Here is a 17,518-nt window from a genome sequence, read left to right as displayed (position 1 = left end):
TCAAAGCACTGCTCCTTCATCAGGTAACTAGTAGGTCAGGATCATAAGACAGAATTTAGAGCAAAAGGTCACACTGTCATGCAATTAAAACAATATATTTAACAAACCTAGATTGCTGTGAAGTCTTTCTTCTTTTAGAAAGTGTTGCAGGTTTCGGTTCATTAATATGTAAATCCCAGAACTACTTCGAAGTCACATTCTCGAGATAACTTAAGGTTTTATAAAAATGGTAATATCTCACCTCAGACAATGCATTGAAGGTGAGAGGTTAGAGTCTGTATGCATCCCAATCTTGAGTCAAACTGGTTCCATTTCCAAAGTCGGAATTTATAAAATGTTATATGGATTGACTGCAGGTTGTGTGCTTTTTGAGCAAAAATAGAACATATTTGCAAATACAATTCTGAAAATGCAAATTCACTCCATAGACTTATATGTGAGTGTGTGCATGCACACATGTGAGGGAGAGGGAGAGCACATGTGAGTGCATGTGAGACTGTGTGTGTTTGTGTGCATGCATGCTTGATAGAGTGTGCATGAGTATGACAGAATATAAGCCTGTTAGAGGCTGTGTGCATGGGTGACAGTGTGGGAGGTACATGTTTGTGTGTGTCTGAGATAGAGCATGTGTGTGAGAGAGGGTCTACGTGAATGTGAGTATGTAAGAGTGAGTATGCATGTGTGCTTGTTTCCGTGTGCACGCGCAGGGTGTGTAGCGTAGTGGGGGTCACCTGTAGTGTTACGTGAACCCAAGATCCTGGTTGAGGTCATCCTCAGGGGTATTGAACTTGGCTATCAATCTCAGCTCGGCCACTCTGCGCCACAACAATTTCACCTTTGACAACCAGTTCTTCATCCAGACACATGGAGCAGCCATGGGGACCAAATTTGCACCCCAATATGCCAACATTTTCATGCACAAGTTCAAACAAGACTTCTTTGCTGCACAGGGCCTCCAACCAACACTATACACCAGATATATTGATGACAATTTTTTCCTCTGGACCCATGGTTAGAAGTCACTGAAACAATTACACAGAGATATCAACAAGTTTCATCCCATCATCAGGCGTACCATGGACTACTCTTCAGTATCTGTCTCATTCTTGGACATACGCATTTCCATCAAACACGGGCACCTCAGTATCTCACTCTATCACAAACTCACAGATAACCTCAAGATGCTGCACTTCTCTAGCTTTCATCCTAATCACACTAAAACAGCCATTCCCTACTCACAAGCCCTACACATACACAGGATCTGCTCAGCTAAAAAGGAACGCAACAGACATCTGAAGGTGCTGAAGGACACCCTCATAAGAACAGGATACAATGCTCAACTCATTAATCGCCAATTCCAATGTGCCACAGCAAGAAGCTGTAATGACCTCCTCAGGAGACAGATACAGGATGCGATTGATAGGATACTCGCCACACGCGACATTCTTAACAGCCTGCAACACATTATTGATGAGGATGAGCACCTTGCCAAGACCTTCCCTAGGCCTCCACTTCTAGTGTTAAAACAACCACCGAATCTTAAACAGACCATTGTTCATAGCAAACTGCCTAACCTACAGGACAATGTCGACCACAACACCATTCAACCCTGTCATGGCAATCACTGCAAGATGTGTCAGAGGGTCAACATGGAAACCACCATTACACGTGGGGACACCACCCATCATGTACATGGCAGGTACTCATGTGGCTTGGCCAACATTGTCTATGTGATATGCTGCAGGCAAGAATATCCCGTGGCACGGTACATTGGAGAGACCAAGCAAACAGTATGACAATGGATGAATAGACACCGTGCAGCAATTGCCAGACAAAGATGTTCCCTCCCAGTCGGGAAACACTTCAGCAGTCAGGGACATTCAGCCTCGGATCTTTGGGCGACCATCCTTCAAGGCGGACTTTGGGATTTGTAACAATGCAGTGTGGCTGAGCAGAGACTAATAGCCAAGTTCAGTACCCATGAGGATAGCTTCAACCCAGACCTTGGGTTCTTGTCACACTTCAGGTGAACCTACCGCAATATATACACACAAGTGCACCCGACCCCACCCACACACACACACCCACACACACTCACACAGAGTTACATACCCCCACACTCACTCAGACCCTCTCTCATACACACACACCACTCACATCCTTGCAGATACCCTCTCACAGGCTTATACTCCATCGCACTCTCGCACACACTCCACCAAGCAGGTACACATGCAAACACACTCCCTCTCCCCCTCACACAACAGTTCCAAGGGGTGAATTTGCATTTGCAGAATTGTATTTGCAGATACATTCTGTTTTTACTGAAAAAGCTCACAACCTGCGGGCATTTAGTGCAGGCAGTCAATCCATATAACATTTTATAAATTCCTACTCTGGAAACAGAACCAGTCTGACACAAGATTGGGATGCAGACAGACTCTAACCTCACACCTTTAATACATTGTCTGAGCTGAGATAACTTAAGTTTTTATTTTAAAAAAGTGATATCTCGAGAATGTGACTTCAAAGTAGTTCTAGGATTTACATATTAATTAACCAAAATCTGCAACCCATTCTAAAAGAAGAAAGACTTAACAGCAATCTAGGTTTGTTCAATATATCGTTTTAATTGAATGATACTGGGATCTTTTGCTATAAATTCTGTGTCTTATGATCCTGCTCCACTAGTTACCTGATGAAGGAGGAGTGCTCTGAAAGCTAGTGCTTCCAAATAAATCTGTTGTACTATAACCTGGTGTTGCTTGATTTTTAAACTGGTCCACCTCAGTGAACATCAGCACCTCCACATCTTGGATAAGGGGAACAAAAGCATGACAGCTAAGTTTGCAGATAACAGAAAAGTAAGTAGGATAGCATGTTGTGAAGAAAACAAAGGAAGCTGCAGAAAGATGTGGAATAGGTTTGGGGGGGAAATGAACAATAATCTTGTAGACAGAATAAAATGTGGGAAATGGTGAAATTGTTAACTTTCACAGAAAGATTAAGAAAGTACATAACTTTAAAATGCATAAACAGGTAGTAATTTGGAATGCTCATAGAATGTTCTTTTACTGAGAGGAATTGAACTTAAAAGTAAGGTTATCATGTTTCAGTTGCACATGACATTGGTGAAACCATCTCTCAAACACAGTGCATTTAAGGCAGAATATAAATGTATTGGAGATGGTTCAAAGTAGATTCATTAAATGAATACCCAGAATGAGTGGGTAGTCTTAAGAAAAGTTGAACAGGTTGGGTTTGTTTCCATTGGAGTTTAAGAGAGTTGGAGTTACCTGATTGATGTATACAACACAGTAGAGCTTGTGTATATCCCTGCTTAAGTCGATGACATTGATCTGTCATATGAGATTTATCTTTAAGTACCTACATTATTTTCCATATACTTATAACCTTCAACAGGTAACTCATTCACCATATTGTAATGAAACTGACCTCAAAAAATGACAAGATCAGCATTCCCTCAAATGAGTATCCATAATTACCTAAATTTTGCCTTGAAGACAACATTGGAAAATTTATTCCTATGCTCTCAAATCAACAAGTAAATATTTGCTTTTATTTTGGAATGAAATGTATATGTGTAAAAATCACTGCTTACATTTTACTTCAAAATTTATTAAGAATTAATAGTTGAAAATGAGGATGAAGAAAATAAATGAATATGTCTCCTCAATGATTTTCAACCAAGGTAAATAATAATTTTTCTTTACAGTCGCATTTGATTAGCTCTCAGGTCTGTACATCTAGGATTTCACTTTCTGAAAAGTCTGTTCCTCTTTCTTGCAAGAATAGTTTATGTGTGAAGAATGTATATAAAGATTTGTAGCCTTCATTTCTACAATGACCCTGTAGCATTTTTACAAAGTTACTATTTAATTTATTTAATCTTGCCACTAAGATAAACTCCATTTCTTTCAATAAAAAATAAAGATCTCATATTTTCTGCAGACTTTAAAAATAAATATCAAAATGAAGATATATTTGGGAAAATAAACTGGAGAGGTAAAACAACATACCAAATGCAGTAACATTTTCTCAAAATTTTGAAGGGTACATCAATATTAAATGCGGCAAACTATACTTATTTATGAGTTTGACAATTATAAATCATAACATTACTTTGCAACTGACAAAAATTGACAAATTTTTGAGTTGCAAAATATTTGTAAAGATTAATTTTCTGTCAAAGCTCAGCAAATATCTCTATGACTCTAAATAAATATTTTGTACTTTATTTTTAAAAAGTCCCTCTCACATAAAATCTGTTATTGCTAGCCTGACCGAATATCAAATGCAAAGGTATTTTTTTAATGTCAGATGTAAAGTGAATACTGCTGATGAAAATTTACTTAGGTAAATGTACTTGCACTAGATTCCAATCATTGCTCATTACAGAAATGTAGAATGGGTCAGTCTCACCAATGCCCTGCAGAGTTGCAGCAGGTCTCTCACTTTTATACTCAATTTCCCTTACAATAAAGACTAACGTTCTTTTTGCCTTCCTAGTTACTTGTAGTATCAGTATGCTCACCTCTTGTGATTAAAGTACAAGAATACTCAGACCTCTCTATAAAGCATTGTTCTGCAGTCTCTCACCATTTACATAATTGTGTGTTCCAATTCTTTCTTCCAAAGTGGACAATTATATTTTTTCACATTTGCAAAATGTTTGCCCATTCAGTTAATTTGCATGTATCCCTTTGCAGATTCTTTGTACGTTTCTCACAATTTGCCTTCTCATCTTTGTATTATCATGTAATGTAACTGTAATTAATTGGACCCATTCATCCAAGTCATTGTTGTAGATTTAAAATAGTCAAACCTCCAGCACTGAAACCTATAGAAACTCATTGGTTACAGTTTGCCGACCTGTAAACAACTCATTTGTCTCAACTAGAAACAAAGTGCTGGAGAAACTCAGGTCTGGCAGCATGTTGTCGGGTTCTGGTTTGCAATCAGTAATTTGCCGATTTTAGGTGGTTTGAATCACCCTCAGATCCCTGGTTCTGATACTGGACTTATTTAGTGAATGTGAAATGAAGGTGGCAGTAGACAAGCATTTCAGTTTATTAACAACACAAAAGTCAAGTATAATACAAGAAATAAAGCTAAATGCAATAAACAGTGAAATTGACATTATCAATTTTCCAGAAGACAGTAACAAAATACACTATTAAATGAAACACTATTAGAAACAGAACTACAGTTTTAATTACAAAAAACTTTAAAGCAGATATCTTACCCTTTGGGCCCCATGCACAGTCATCTCCTGCCTTCTCCTCCCTGCTAACTAGATCGGAAATGTTAGGGTCTCACCACTGAGGAAAATGTGATTTTAAAGTGTGCTCAATTGCCCAGATTCTTGCTGTCAGTTCTCTTGGTTCGGAACAGGCTGGTGTCTGGAAGCTTTTGTTCGAATAGCACTTGGTTAGCTTTCCTGCTTTCGGATATCCTTTGTTCCGATGACACTCTTTGTTTGGATTTCAGATTCAGCTTCTATGTTCAGCCTCTGTGTTCTTGGTTCTGAAGCTGCTTGTTGGGGTTGTTTGTGCAGAAGCCTGTTGTTGAAAAGAGTCTCCCCTCAGGTCAGATCAGGGTTGGCAGCTATCCCGACTGTGTGCCCCATTATCTCCCCGCAAACCTGTGTTGCTCACTATGTTCCTGGCATTTCCTCTGAAGTCAATTGGCTTCCTGAAAGTGAAGAGTATGCGTGAATGGATTTTGATTGAGTTGAACCTTCGGCATCTGTATAGGCCCCATACTGCCTGTGCTGTGTAGCCTGAAGTGTAGTCTGAAGTGTAAAAGTTTGTTTCAATCCAGAGTGAGAGGTTTGATTGACTATTCTCTTGAAGTGGATATGTAAATTGGAATTCCAGGCTGAACAATGGTTCCAAGCAGCCATTTGCATTTGTGTTATTTTCCCAATGCTCAGAATAGCTGTCTCCTATACGTTCAAAAGTTCTAAAAAGTCCAGGATCTCATCAAGTAGTTTAGATGATGGGGATTTTTGCTCAATCCCACGATGTGGTTCTGGAGAAGAGTTATATTGACCTTGATACATTAACTTTGCTTCTCTCTTCACAAAATCCACTAGACTTGCTGAGTCTCGCCAGCACTTTGTTTTTATTTCAGATTTCCAGTATGAACAGTATTTTATGTTCATTTCTTTCAATTATCTTGTTTCCTGTTAGTTAGCCAATTCTCTATCCGTGCTCAAATATTACACCCAACACCACAAACTCTTCAGTTGTGGAATAATCTTACCTGATGCCTTTGGAAATTCAAACAGCTAGTACCATTAGTTCACTGTTACTTAAAATATCTGAGATAGTATTTTGAAAACAGAAAAATAAGTTCTAATGTAAATTGTAGAGAAACAAATTTGGGAGTTAATGAATACTGTTATATGTAAAGATAGGTTAGAATTTAATTCCTTGTAATCTGCTTCCTCAAGTTCAACAGTATAATTGTGTGAATAAGACAGGCAGAAAAGTTGGCCATAAACTCACCAAAAAGAAACTTCTGAAAAAAAATGGAGATATCACTTAATGAGAAGTAGCAATGCAAAGCCATTTGGTGGAAGAGTTCCAAAGAATTATGCAAGTTTATTGAAACCCTCTTTCAGTGTATAGAAATGCAGAACCAGAAAACTGAAGATTGACAGAGCACATGATGTTATATGTAAAGATAGGTTAGAATTTAATTCCTTGTAATCTCCTTCATCAAGTTCAACAGTATAATTGTGTGAATAAGTGCCGAGTTGAGAGCCCACCATCTTTCTGCCTCGTCCCAATTAAGTCAAGGGTGGGGGCAGTCCTGTGGCACCCAGTACATGAGTGTCCAATGCCATTTGAGTGCACCCATCTCACTGAAACATTTCCTCCGTACTCCACAGCCCCTGCCCACATTTCAACCTCGCAGCGAGGGACTGTGTAGCTTGTCCCAGGAAGTCCTGGTTCCATTCTCTTCCCTTTAAATGTTTGCTGCTCCAGACCACCTGTTTCTTGCAGTCCCAGTAGTGATCACTACTCTGGGTGACACTGTTGGGACTGAAGAACCATTAGCCCTCCAATTGGCAGACACCACTGGGGTGGAATCTTTTCCTTTAAATGTGTAAAACTCAGATGGCAGGCTCTTGACTACTAAAACCTGCAGGGCTCCTAAAACAGAATGCAAACTGGATTATTGCCATAGCCATTAAATTCAACCCATAAAGTTGGCAAGGTCATGCATGGATTTGAAGATGGGAAATACTCCGGATGACAACCATTGCCTTGGACATTTTTCTTACCAAATTATGAAGGATCATGAATGCAGATAAATAATTGGCATAGCACTGGAAAATTTCAGAAAGGAAAGATTTATTCAGGCATTACTATATTTCCTGTGAAATCAGATGAATGCGGTTGGATTTACATTTGTTGATGGGGTTTGATGCGTTATGGACTCATTAGCTAAAGAAAGATTGACATAAACGTTCATCCATGCCACACAATGAGAACAGGGCGGCATGGTGATTCAGAGATCGGCACTGCTGCATCACAGTGCCAGGGACCCAAGTACCATTCCACCCCTGGGCAACTGTCTATATTAGCGTGGACTTCCTCTGTGTGCTCTGGTGTGGACTCTATGGGCCAAATGGCCTGCTTCCACACTGTTGGGATTCTATGATTCACAAAAGCATTCGTTTTTTTTCCGAATGTGAACTTACTAATGGAATTTAATCTTGGCATCCACAATGATGTCAAGAAGATGCAGCTTTTTAAAAAAAAAAGAATTAGGCTTAATGAAATAAGCAAATAAAGATTTTTTTGTTTGAAAGGTCATACGATTGAAAAGATTTAGATTGACTTCAAACTTTTGCAACACAACTCTAATGTAAATCATAGTAATTAACCCCTATCTTCAGTTTTGAAGAAGAGTTTTACGTAACTGGAAATGTTAACTCTCTTTCTCTCTCCATAGATGCTGTCAGACCTGATGCATAGATGCATTTTCCATCACTTGGTTTTTATTTCAGATTTCCAGCATCTACAGGGTTTTGATTTAATTGCAGTAAATCATAATACTTACATTTTCACTTTTGATTCTGGCACCCCTCTGCTGATTTGACATTTTTCAATATCATTTCCAAAGTCAATGGGGAGTTGATGGATGCTAAAAGGAACATACATCTTTATTTCTATATATGAAAGTTATATTTTGTTCATTTCATTATACAATGCAGTTTGTGATCTTTCAAAAGCAAACTTTCCTCTTCTCGAAACAGTGATTAATATTGTAACATGGATGCAAACAGCTTTCCTGCACTTCATCCAAATGGTCACTTTCTACAATTATAGACTGTATAACAGGAAGATTTGAACATCAGAGGGATCATAACTAATGACAACTGTGTCCATCCCGATAATATATACACTATTATTGACTCACCAGCAATAACTTGTGGGTACCCAGATAGCTATTACTTTAACAGACTATTAATTCTTGGTCCTCAATTGTCACTGCCAGTCTATTCCGTCTCATTTTCACAGTGAAAAGAAGGCTTACAATAAATTAAGTTTTATTTATATTTTTCTCCCTCAGTCACCAAATATGAGTCTTTCTTCAATTCTTCAGCTTTATATTGAATCTAATTATGATATAATCTTTTTTGAGCTGTTCTCCTAACCTTAAAATTACCTGTATGTCTCATTAATTTGCCATAACTAAATTTGCACTGTCTCCTCCTCTGCTGGACTAAAAATCCACTGAAAGGTAATCTTAAATGCACTGTAGAAAATCTGCCCATCAGATGTTACTTACATGATTTTTACCCCAGTGTTTGTTTGGATTATTGAATTTAACCCAATTTAACAGCAGTATTCTTTCTACTTATTTCTTGAACTCATTCCTATCTAATGCATTAGATTGATGAGCTAAAATTACCGCACTGAAGATTTACAATTCATTTCTTCATTCTTTTACTCTCACATCAAAAAAGGTTCAACATTTGCATAATCCTCCACATAAACCTGTCTCGTTGTCTATCTATTTATTCAATTTCTTTTGCACACATTGTCAGCAGTATTATTTAGCTCCAAATCCTGACACAGAACTGTTATGGTTTTTATTATGCTTCCGTACAGCTCTAGCTCATCAGTTTTATTCAGAATATTGAGCATTTGTGTTCTTAAAATTTAAACCTGTTCTCATGTGGCAAACTTCCTCTCGGAAATTCTCTATCTTCTAAAATGCACTTAAATCTTCACAACCGGTTTTTCCATCTTTCTTACACTCCATGCTCCATCTGCTCTCCTCTCTGCTCTTTACACTTATGTTTTTCCTTACTTGTCGTGTCGGATCACAAAATAAGCTGCATTCAGTCAAATCCTAGCCTGAACTTGAAAGTTTTCCAATCTGTCTGACTCAGTGTCACACTAATCGTCACATGCTCACCAAGCATTGAAAGGAAATAGTTTTTTTTTATTTTAATGCTTGCCAGTATATAGTTTCAATTGCAGTTATATTTTAGTATATTTTGCATTTTTGGAAGACATGGCTTCAACCATTAACAGATGCACTCACTTTTGGACAACATATTTTGCATCATGCACTTGATCCAGAGTGTTCTCTAATCTGTTCAGTTCCTCCTAAAATGAAAAAACAAAAACAAGTGTTAATGTCAAGGCATTTCAGTTGAGATTATTGAATTAATTCTAACATTTCTGCCCAAAAAAACTTTCCATCTTTAAGGTTATCCCTCATGCAATGCCCAGTTAATAACTCAGATTGAATTATACAGAGAGCTGAGTTGTCAACAACATTCAGAGACCAAGAGCTACTAACCCTTTCAATAATATATTGTACTATTTCCAAAGCAAGAGCAGCAAGTTTGAATTGAGACAGTTTGTGGTGTTAAATTTTGGAGATGTTCACTGAAGTGCAAATTGAGCAGCAGCTGAAAATTCCACATGAATGAGTCTTGTGCTTTGTCCCCAAAGACGAACACAATTTTGACACTGCCACATATGCTCAAATCTCACGTGAATGATGATGGCAGAGTTGCAACGTTAATTTTGTAGCCTGTCTGAGAATATTGCTAACATCAACAGATGTTCTGTGACAAGCCAGTAATGCTAAAAGCCAATTACTACCCTTTCTAGGCAGTCTGACAGCTTAGCTTGCTGGTGGATAGGCAGTTGAATGGCAGGCTGGACATATACAAGACTGGCAGACACGCATTTCCTCAGCAGCATTCCGTGTCTAACATATTGTGAAGAAACAACTATTCCATGAAGTATATTTTTGAAGTCACAAAATTAACAAGTTCAAACATCAAATCGAGTTTATTCAGATTGATTCCAAATTAGGAAAAGATTTTCATGGTAAGAAAAATATTCCTGAAGAGAGAGACATGTTACTGATGTTCAGTATACTAACAATCAGCTGTGTTTGTAATGAGTTCACGTATGCAAGCAAGAAATAATCATATATTCATCTGCAAAAACCTGTTCTCTGCAAGCTAAAGGAATATGACCAAACCTTGTGCCTTTCTCGAGTTAGCAGAAAGCCTGGGGAGCCCGAAGAATCCCATTGCTTTCTCCATGGCAACAGTCTGACTAATTTCAAATTGCCAACAATCAGCATCCTTTCTTTCTGCATAAGTTTAAAATTTGACATTGTTTGTCCTGATGAGTGAGGTATGTAAAGCATCAACAATGAATCCCTCTTTAGCAATATTCAATCCTGTACAGAAAAGTGACTAATTGTTAAATAAATACAGAAAACATGCCACTAACTGCGTATAAAATGGAACAGACAAAATATCATTGAGGTGGGGGAGTTTGGAGTCAAAATTTAAGCTAAGATAAAAGGTGGCTAAATGGTCTCCATCTTAGCTTGTTCATGGATAAGCAGTTACAGATCTGTGTATGATAGATGCATGTAAATGCATTTAGGGAAGAACAACATGAAGAGTCAGTATAATGAGAAGGTAATAGCCATATTGTCTAATGGCTACACTATCAATCCAGAAACCCTGGTAACATTGTGTGGACCCAGGTCCAAAATCTGCCATATATATGGTGGAATTTGTATTTAATATAAATCTAAATGATGATCATGGAACCATTACCAATTGTTTGAAAAATCCATCTGGTTCACACTTCCTTTTTAGGGAAGATACTTGCAATCCCTGCCTGGTCTGATTTACATGTGACTCCAACCCGCAGTAATGTAGTTAAGTCTTAACTGCCCTCTGGACATTAGAGATGAGCAATAAATGCTGGCCTAGATTGTGATGCCTACATCCCAAGATTGAATTTTAAAAAATCTAAGTGGTGTTATTTTAAGGGAAGAGTGCAAAAACAGAAGGAACCATATTCATTCACAAATTGTTAAAGATGGCATTCAAAGTTAAGAAAATACTAGTTTAATTTATGGGATCTTTGCCTCTTTAAGTAAGGATATTGTGTATTAAAAAAAAAGGAGACAATGCCAAGTCCTTGTTAAACCAGAGGTGTGCCACAATTTAATGTTGTTAAGAGCGTATGGGAGGACAATGCTAGATATGAGGACCTTCAATTGTAGAGATATCGGACAAACTGATATTTCCCATTATATTGGAGGTTACGTGAGGACCTCACAAAAGTATTTAAATGAATGAGGGGCTGGCAAAGAAAATGGGGAAGAAAAATATTCCATAAAAAGGTCAGAGAGTCATAGAGATGTACAACATGGAAACAGACTCTTCGGTCCAACTTGTCCATGTTGACCAGATATCCCAACTTAATCTCATCCCACTTGCCATCACACGGTCCATTTCCCTCCAAACCCTTCCTATTCATATATCCATCCAGGTGCCTTTTAAATGCTGCAATTGAACTAACCTCCACCATTTCCTCTGGTAGCTCTTTCCATACACGTACCACCCTCTGTGTGAAAAAGACATCCTTGGGTCTCTTTTATATCTTTTCCCCTCTCACCCTAAACCTATGCCCTCTAGTTCTGAACTCTCTCACTCCCGAGAAAAGACTTTGTCTATTTATCCCATCCATGTCCCTCACAATTTTATAAACCTCTATAAGGTCACCCCTCAGCCTCCGATGCTCCAGATAAAACAGCCCCAGCCAATTCAACTTCTTCCTATAGCTCAAATCCTCCAACCCTGGCAACATCCTTGTGAATCTTTCCTAAAACCTTTCAAGTTTCACAACATCTTTCTGATAGGAAGGACACCAGAACTGCACACAATATTCCAAAAGTGGCCTAACCAATGTCCTGTACTACCACAACATGACCTCCCAATTACTGTACTCAATACTCTGACCAACAGAGGAAAGCATACCAAACGCTTTCTTCACTATCCTATCTACCAGCAACTACTTTCAAGGAACTGTACTCCAAGGTCTTTTTGTTCAGCAACACTTCCATTAGGTGTACAAGTCCTGTTAAGATTTACTTTCCCAAAATGCAGCACCTCACATTTATCTAAATTAAACTCCATTTGCCACTCCTCAGTTCATTGGCTCGCTTGGTCAAGATCCCATTGTAATCTGAGGTAATCTTCTTCACTGTCCACTACACCTCCAAATTTTGTATCATCTGCAAATTACTGAAAGCCATAGATTTAAAATGCTTTGAAAAAGACTGGATCGAAAATAAAAAGAATTTTCCCAGCCCCCGGAGAACGTTAACATTGAGAATTATTTGGGAAAACATAGCAAGATGAGATTGCTGACTTCTAGAATCTCAAATCCAATTCTATACTGATATTTCGAAAGGTGAGATCCTCACTAGTGACTGGCAAGAGGCCAATTTGTACGCCATTAGTACCTAATCTTGACTTATTGATCTGTATTGTTCTACTGTCCCACGCTCTGCAGAGAAACTAGATGGTGACCACTCCCAATATATATGCTTGAGTAGGTACCTGGCAGCTCCAGCTCATTGCTTGTTTCTCCAGCAAATGTACAGTGAGGACACAGGGTATGAAAGTAAGTGAGACAACAGCAATCCAACAGTGATTGCTACTCTTGAAGAAATCAGAGCTCCTTGAAAACATTTTCTCATTGCAAAGAGAAGCAAAACAATCTTCAGTTCAATAGCCAGACTCTCTTTTTAAGAATGCCAAGGTGAAATGCAAAAATGTTGCATTCACAACTGCTAATACTTAAATATGCTCAAGAATAGTTCAAATTTTGGAGCAAACTATTTCAGCTGCATAATGGCATTAGTTCTTCTAAATGATTCAATATGATTCATGCAGCCAAAAAGGTACTTGGAAATGTTTGTGACCTCCCCCTTGAGAGTGTGGGTGTTTTAGGTTTTCTAGACATCTGCATAATTTACAGCACAGAGAATCCATATTAATTCCACTGCTGAATAATGACACTTAGCCTTGTGCTTCTAAATTTGTTATTGCAACACATTTTGCACACCTAAACCATTTCAATTCTTGGAGTTCAGACTTTATGCATAACGAAAATGTAAATAAATTTTAAAAATGTCATTCTGAAAAGTAGTTGCCTCTTGTTCAGAGCTTTCAGAAATATATCAAAACCTGTAACACAAATAGACTGTTGAATTAAACTCATAAATCAAGGAAATTAAACTGGAGTTGGGCCAAGTGTGTACTCATTTACAGCAAGGAGAAAGTGAGGACTGCAGATGCTGGAGATCAGAACTTAAGAAGGGCTTATGTCCGAAACGTCGATTCTCCTGTTCCTTTGATGCTGCCTGACCTGCTGCGCTTTTCCAGCAACACATTTTTAAGTACTTATTTACAGCACTTGGGTTTGTTGCTATGTAAAAATCTATAGTTTGATTTAATGGTTTTATTAATCAAAGCAGTACATGGATTACACATTCCAAATATCCACGATCCTTTTTGACTGCTTACACAGAAACACTTCAATATCATTCAGCAGAGACTTCCGAGGCTCTGAACAATGTGGGCATTGATGAGAATGTTCGGAAAATTAGGGGAGATAACCAGCAAGTTGCTACATTGCCATTTGTACCTGCAGGTGGCAGAAGAGAAAATGCATTGTGAACAAAGGTAAGAAGTAAAGAAGTTATTCAGTGGCAATGGTACAGCAGTGCAGTAATGGCTAATACTTCTTGCACAGCTGCCAGGACATGGAAGTTTCAGCATCACCATGAGTAGGCCTTGCTCTCACAGGCAGCACTGTAGGGTTAGTGGTATAAGAGGCTGGGGTAAGTGACAGTGAATCAGGGAAGTTATTGCTTGTTCAGAGTAGTAAACCTACGAGCCGTGGTAACACAGCGAAGGTAGTGACACCTACCCTGGGGGGAGCAGAGATGGTCATTGATCTACTTCCTGCATTGCTGATCCTGGACACTGCATTGACCTAGTGGGAACCTCAGAGGAGGCTGGCGGTGTCTGGTGTTGTGGTCCCTTCAGCCGGAACTTAGGGGGGGGCAGGGGAGATAGCACTCCTCTTGCACTACCCCATCCACCAGAACCTTCAGGTCTCAGTCTGCAAAGCAGAGTGCCAATTTTCCCTTGTCTGCCACATCTGGGGCAAACAGGTTGAACCCAGAACTTGATATGGCATTCAACTGCATTTTTAATAGCGCCAGGGATCCTGTGACACCCTAGCAGCAGCTGGGAGTGGGAGATTGAGGAGGGGGATGCTATAAGGACGTGGCACATTGGTAAGGAGGCAAATTTGGGAAGATAGTGGAGAGAAAACTGAACAGGCCTCAGAGAGAAGCCCTCCATGAAACATGTCAAAATGAACATTAAGTTGATTTATGGTCAGATTCAGCCCTCTGCATATAATTCAGGGTGATTCTTGTTTTCCAAAATAATAGGCTTTATTGAATATTGAGGGAAAAGTTTATTTCAAAGCTGGGGAGAAGGGTGTTCCTAAACTATAAAACAAAATGCAGTCTTCGTTAAATATTTTAAAATCAAATATCAAAGTCCACTCAAAATACTAACCATTTAGAGGAGAAATGGACAATGTTGAAAACACATCACACATGTTTCTCTCTGAATGGAGATAATAAATTAACCTTTCAGGCCACAGCACCTTGATGCTAGTGAAAGGTTATAGCTGAAAGCTTTAAACTCATCTATTTTCTTCACAGCTATTCATTGACTGACGATGTGCTTTCAAGATCATCCATTCTCATTTCAGATCTCCGATATTTTGCTTTCCCCTCCATTAAAATGTGGTGTTCTTCCAATTTCCATCTCTTTTCTCTCTCTACCCTGTGGGTATTGACCAGTGCATGAACTGAACTAACAATATCATTACTCATGTAACCATTCAGGTCTAACCCGAGACAGTTTTCACTGGCTTGAAGTTTAACTTGGTCCATGATTTGAGCACATAATTTAGGTTGATGCTGCTATAAAACACAGGATACAGGATTGTTGCTTGCTATATCCTCTGGATGAAATTTGCCTGCTCTGGTTAAAGATCCCGTCGCTCTTTAGGAAGCCGAGAAAGTAGCAAGGATGTTTTCCAGAACTTTTGTAACATAGTAAAATGAATGAGCCTTCCACTTCTCTCATTATTTGATGAGAATTGAAGTTGTGGTAAGAAGGGAAGCAGAGTCAGAATTGTACAGCACAGAAACTGACTCTTCTGCCCAACTCAACCATATCTCAAATTAATCTAGTTCCATTTGTCAGCATTTGACCCATATCCCTCTAAACCCTTCTAATTCATGCTCCCATCCAGATGCCCTTTAAATGTTGCAATTGTCACAGCCTCCACCACTTCCTCAGGCAGCTCATTCCATACCTACACCTCCCTCTGTGAAAAAGTTGTCGATTAGGTCCCTTCAATATCTTTCCCCTCTCACCTTAAACCTATGCCCTCTAGTTTTGGAGTCTCCTACCCTGGGAAAATGACCTTGTCTAGTTACCCTATCCATGCCCCCATGATTTTATAAATCTCTACAAAAGGTGACCCCTTAGTTTCCGGCACTCCAGAGAAAATAGCTCCAGCCTATCCATCCTCTCCCTATCGTTCAAACCCTGGCAACATCCTTGTAAACCTTTTCAGAAATCTTTCAAGTTTCACAACATTCTTTCTATAGCTGAGAGACAAGAACTGAATGCAGTATCCCAAAAGTGGCCTAACCAATATCATCTACAACCACAACATGACCTCCCAACTCCTATACTGACCAATAAAGGCAAGCATACCAAATGCCTTCTTCATTACCCTGTCTACTTGTGACTCTGTTTTCAAAGAACCATGAACCCACACCTCAACGTCTCTTTGTTTGGCAACACTCCCGGGGACATTGCCATTAAGTGTTTAAGTTCTGCCCTGATTTGTCTTTCCAAAATTGCAGCACTTTACATTTATTTAAATTAAACTCCATCTGCCACTCCTCAGCCATCGGCCCATCTGATTAAGGTTCCATTGTATTCTTAGATAACCTTCTTTCACTGTCTACTACATCACCAATTTTGGTGTCATCTGCAAACTTAGTAGTCATTCCTCCTATGTTCACATTCCAAATCATTTACATAAATGACAAAAACCAGTGGATACCACTCTGATCCTCATGGCACATCATTGGTCACAGGCTTCTAGTCCGAAAACAACCCTCCAACACCATCTTCTGTTGACTACCTTCAAGCCAATTTTATATTTAAATGGCTAGCTCTGGATTCAATGTGATCTAACCCTACTAACCAGTCTACTGTGCAGAACCTTGTCGAACACCTTAACAAAGTTCATTCCTTAGTACAAAAGCATTTGCAATCAGATCTAATAAAAGCAAAATTTGAATGAAAAGAAAATCGAACTACTTGAACTGTTTTATGTCTGTCATAACATGCAACAGAAATGTATGAATTCTCAATAAATGAAAATATTTCCAAATAGTTTAAAATGGAAAGCCTCAAAATAAATATTTCCAACACTACCAAAGCCACAAGTCACACTGAATAACTGCAGGGAGTCAAGCAACCCTGAAAAATAATAATGAGTTATTTGTTTATTTTTCCCAAGGATTAACAACTCATTCCAAACAATGGATGAAACATCTCAATGTCCTCAAATAGGCCAACCGTTTTCATATTAGAGGTTTGTGGTGGAAAGTTTATCTTTTTAAGTACAGTAAAATATATGAGCGAGTGTTATTATGAGGCCACAAAACATTCAATGAATTCTGATGAGGTCAAATCCTCAACAATATTAAACCCCTGATACTACAGCAGTCAGGATTTATTTTATTCAGCAAATGTTTTGTACAATCGTCTCAGCTTTTGTACTTTATCTGAGAGAAGCCTGCTGCAGCTTGAGCATGTTCAAACGATAATTAACTGCATCACTGAACAGTTTCTGTCTGGCAAGTGCCAGGATGTCACTTGTAGGAGCTATGAAAACACCAATTACAGAATATGCAACAGGAAAAGCAAATTTTCCCAGAGAATAAAAACAGTTCTTGCCCGGAAATACAAATAGTCTGTGTAGTGTTCGCTGTGAGGTGGACCAAAGGCAAAAATGATATTTTGCTGAGG

The 17,518-nt window shown here is 38.7% G+C and overlaps 1 protein-coding gene across 1 annotated transcript in view; it reads right to left on the bottom strand.

Annotated features, from left to right (window-relative positions):
- schip1 (schwannomin interacting protein 1) overlaps positions 1-17,518 on the bottom strand; it is an 809,528-nt gene that overhangs the window by 662,832 nt on the left and 129,178 nt on the right. Inside the window, exons 2-3 of the mRNA XM_043702129.1 lie at positions 9,589-9,653; positions 8,095-8,178 (exon numbers count right to left, since the gene is read on the bottom strand). Of these exons, the coding sequence (XP_043558064.1) occupies positions 8,095-8,178; positions 9,589-9,653 (149 nt within the window). The remainder of the gene's footprint in view (positions 1-8,094; positions 8,179-9,588; positions 9,654-17,518) is intronic.

This window comes from Chiloscyllium plagiosum, chromosome 13 (genome assembly GCF_004010195.1).
Source record: "Chiloscyllium plagiosum isolate BGI_BamShark_2017 chromosome 13, ASM401019v2, whole genome shotgun sequence".
Lineage (NCBI taxonomy): Eukaryota > Metazoa > Chordata > Chondrichthyes > Orectolobiformes > Hemiscylliidae > Chiloscyllium > Chiloscyllium plagiosum.
Note: the sequence above shows the minus strand (reverse complement) of the source record. Positions and strands in the feature narration are given on the sequence as shown.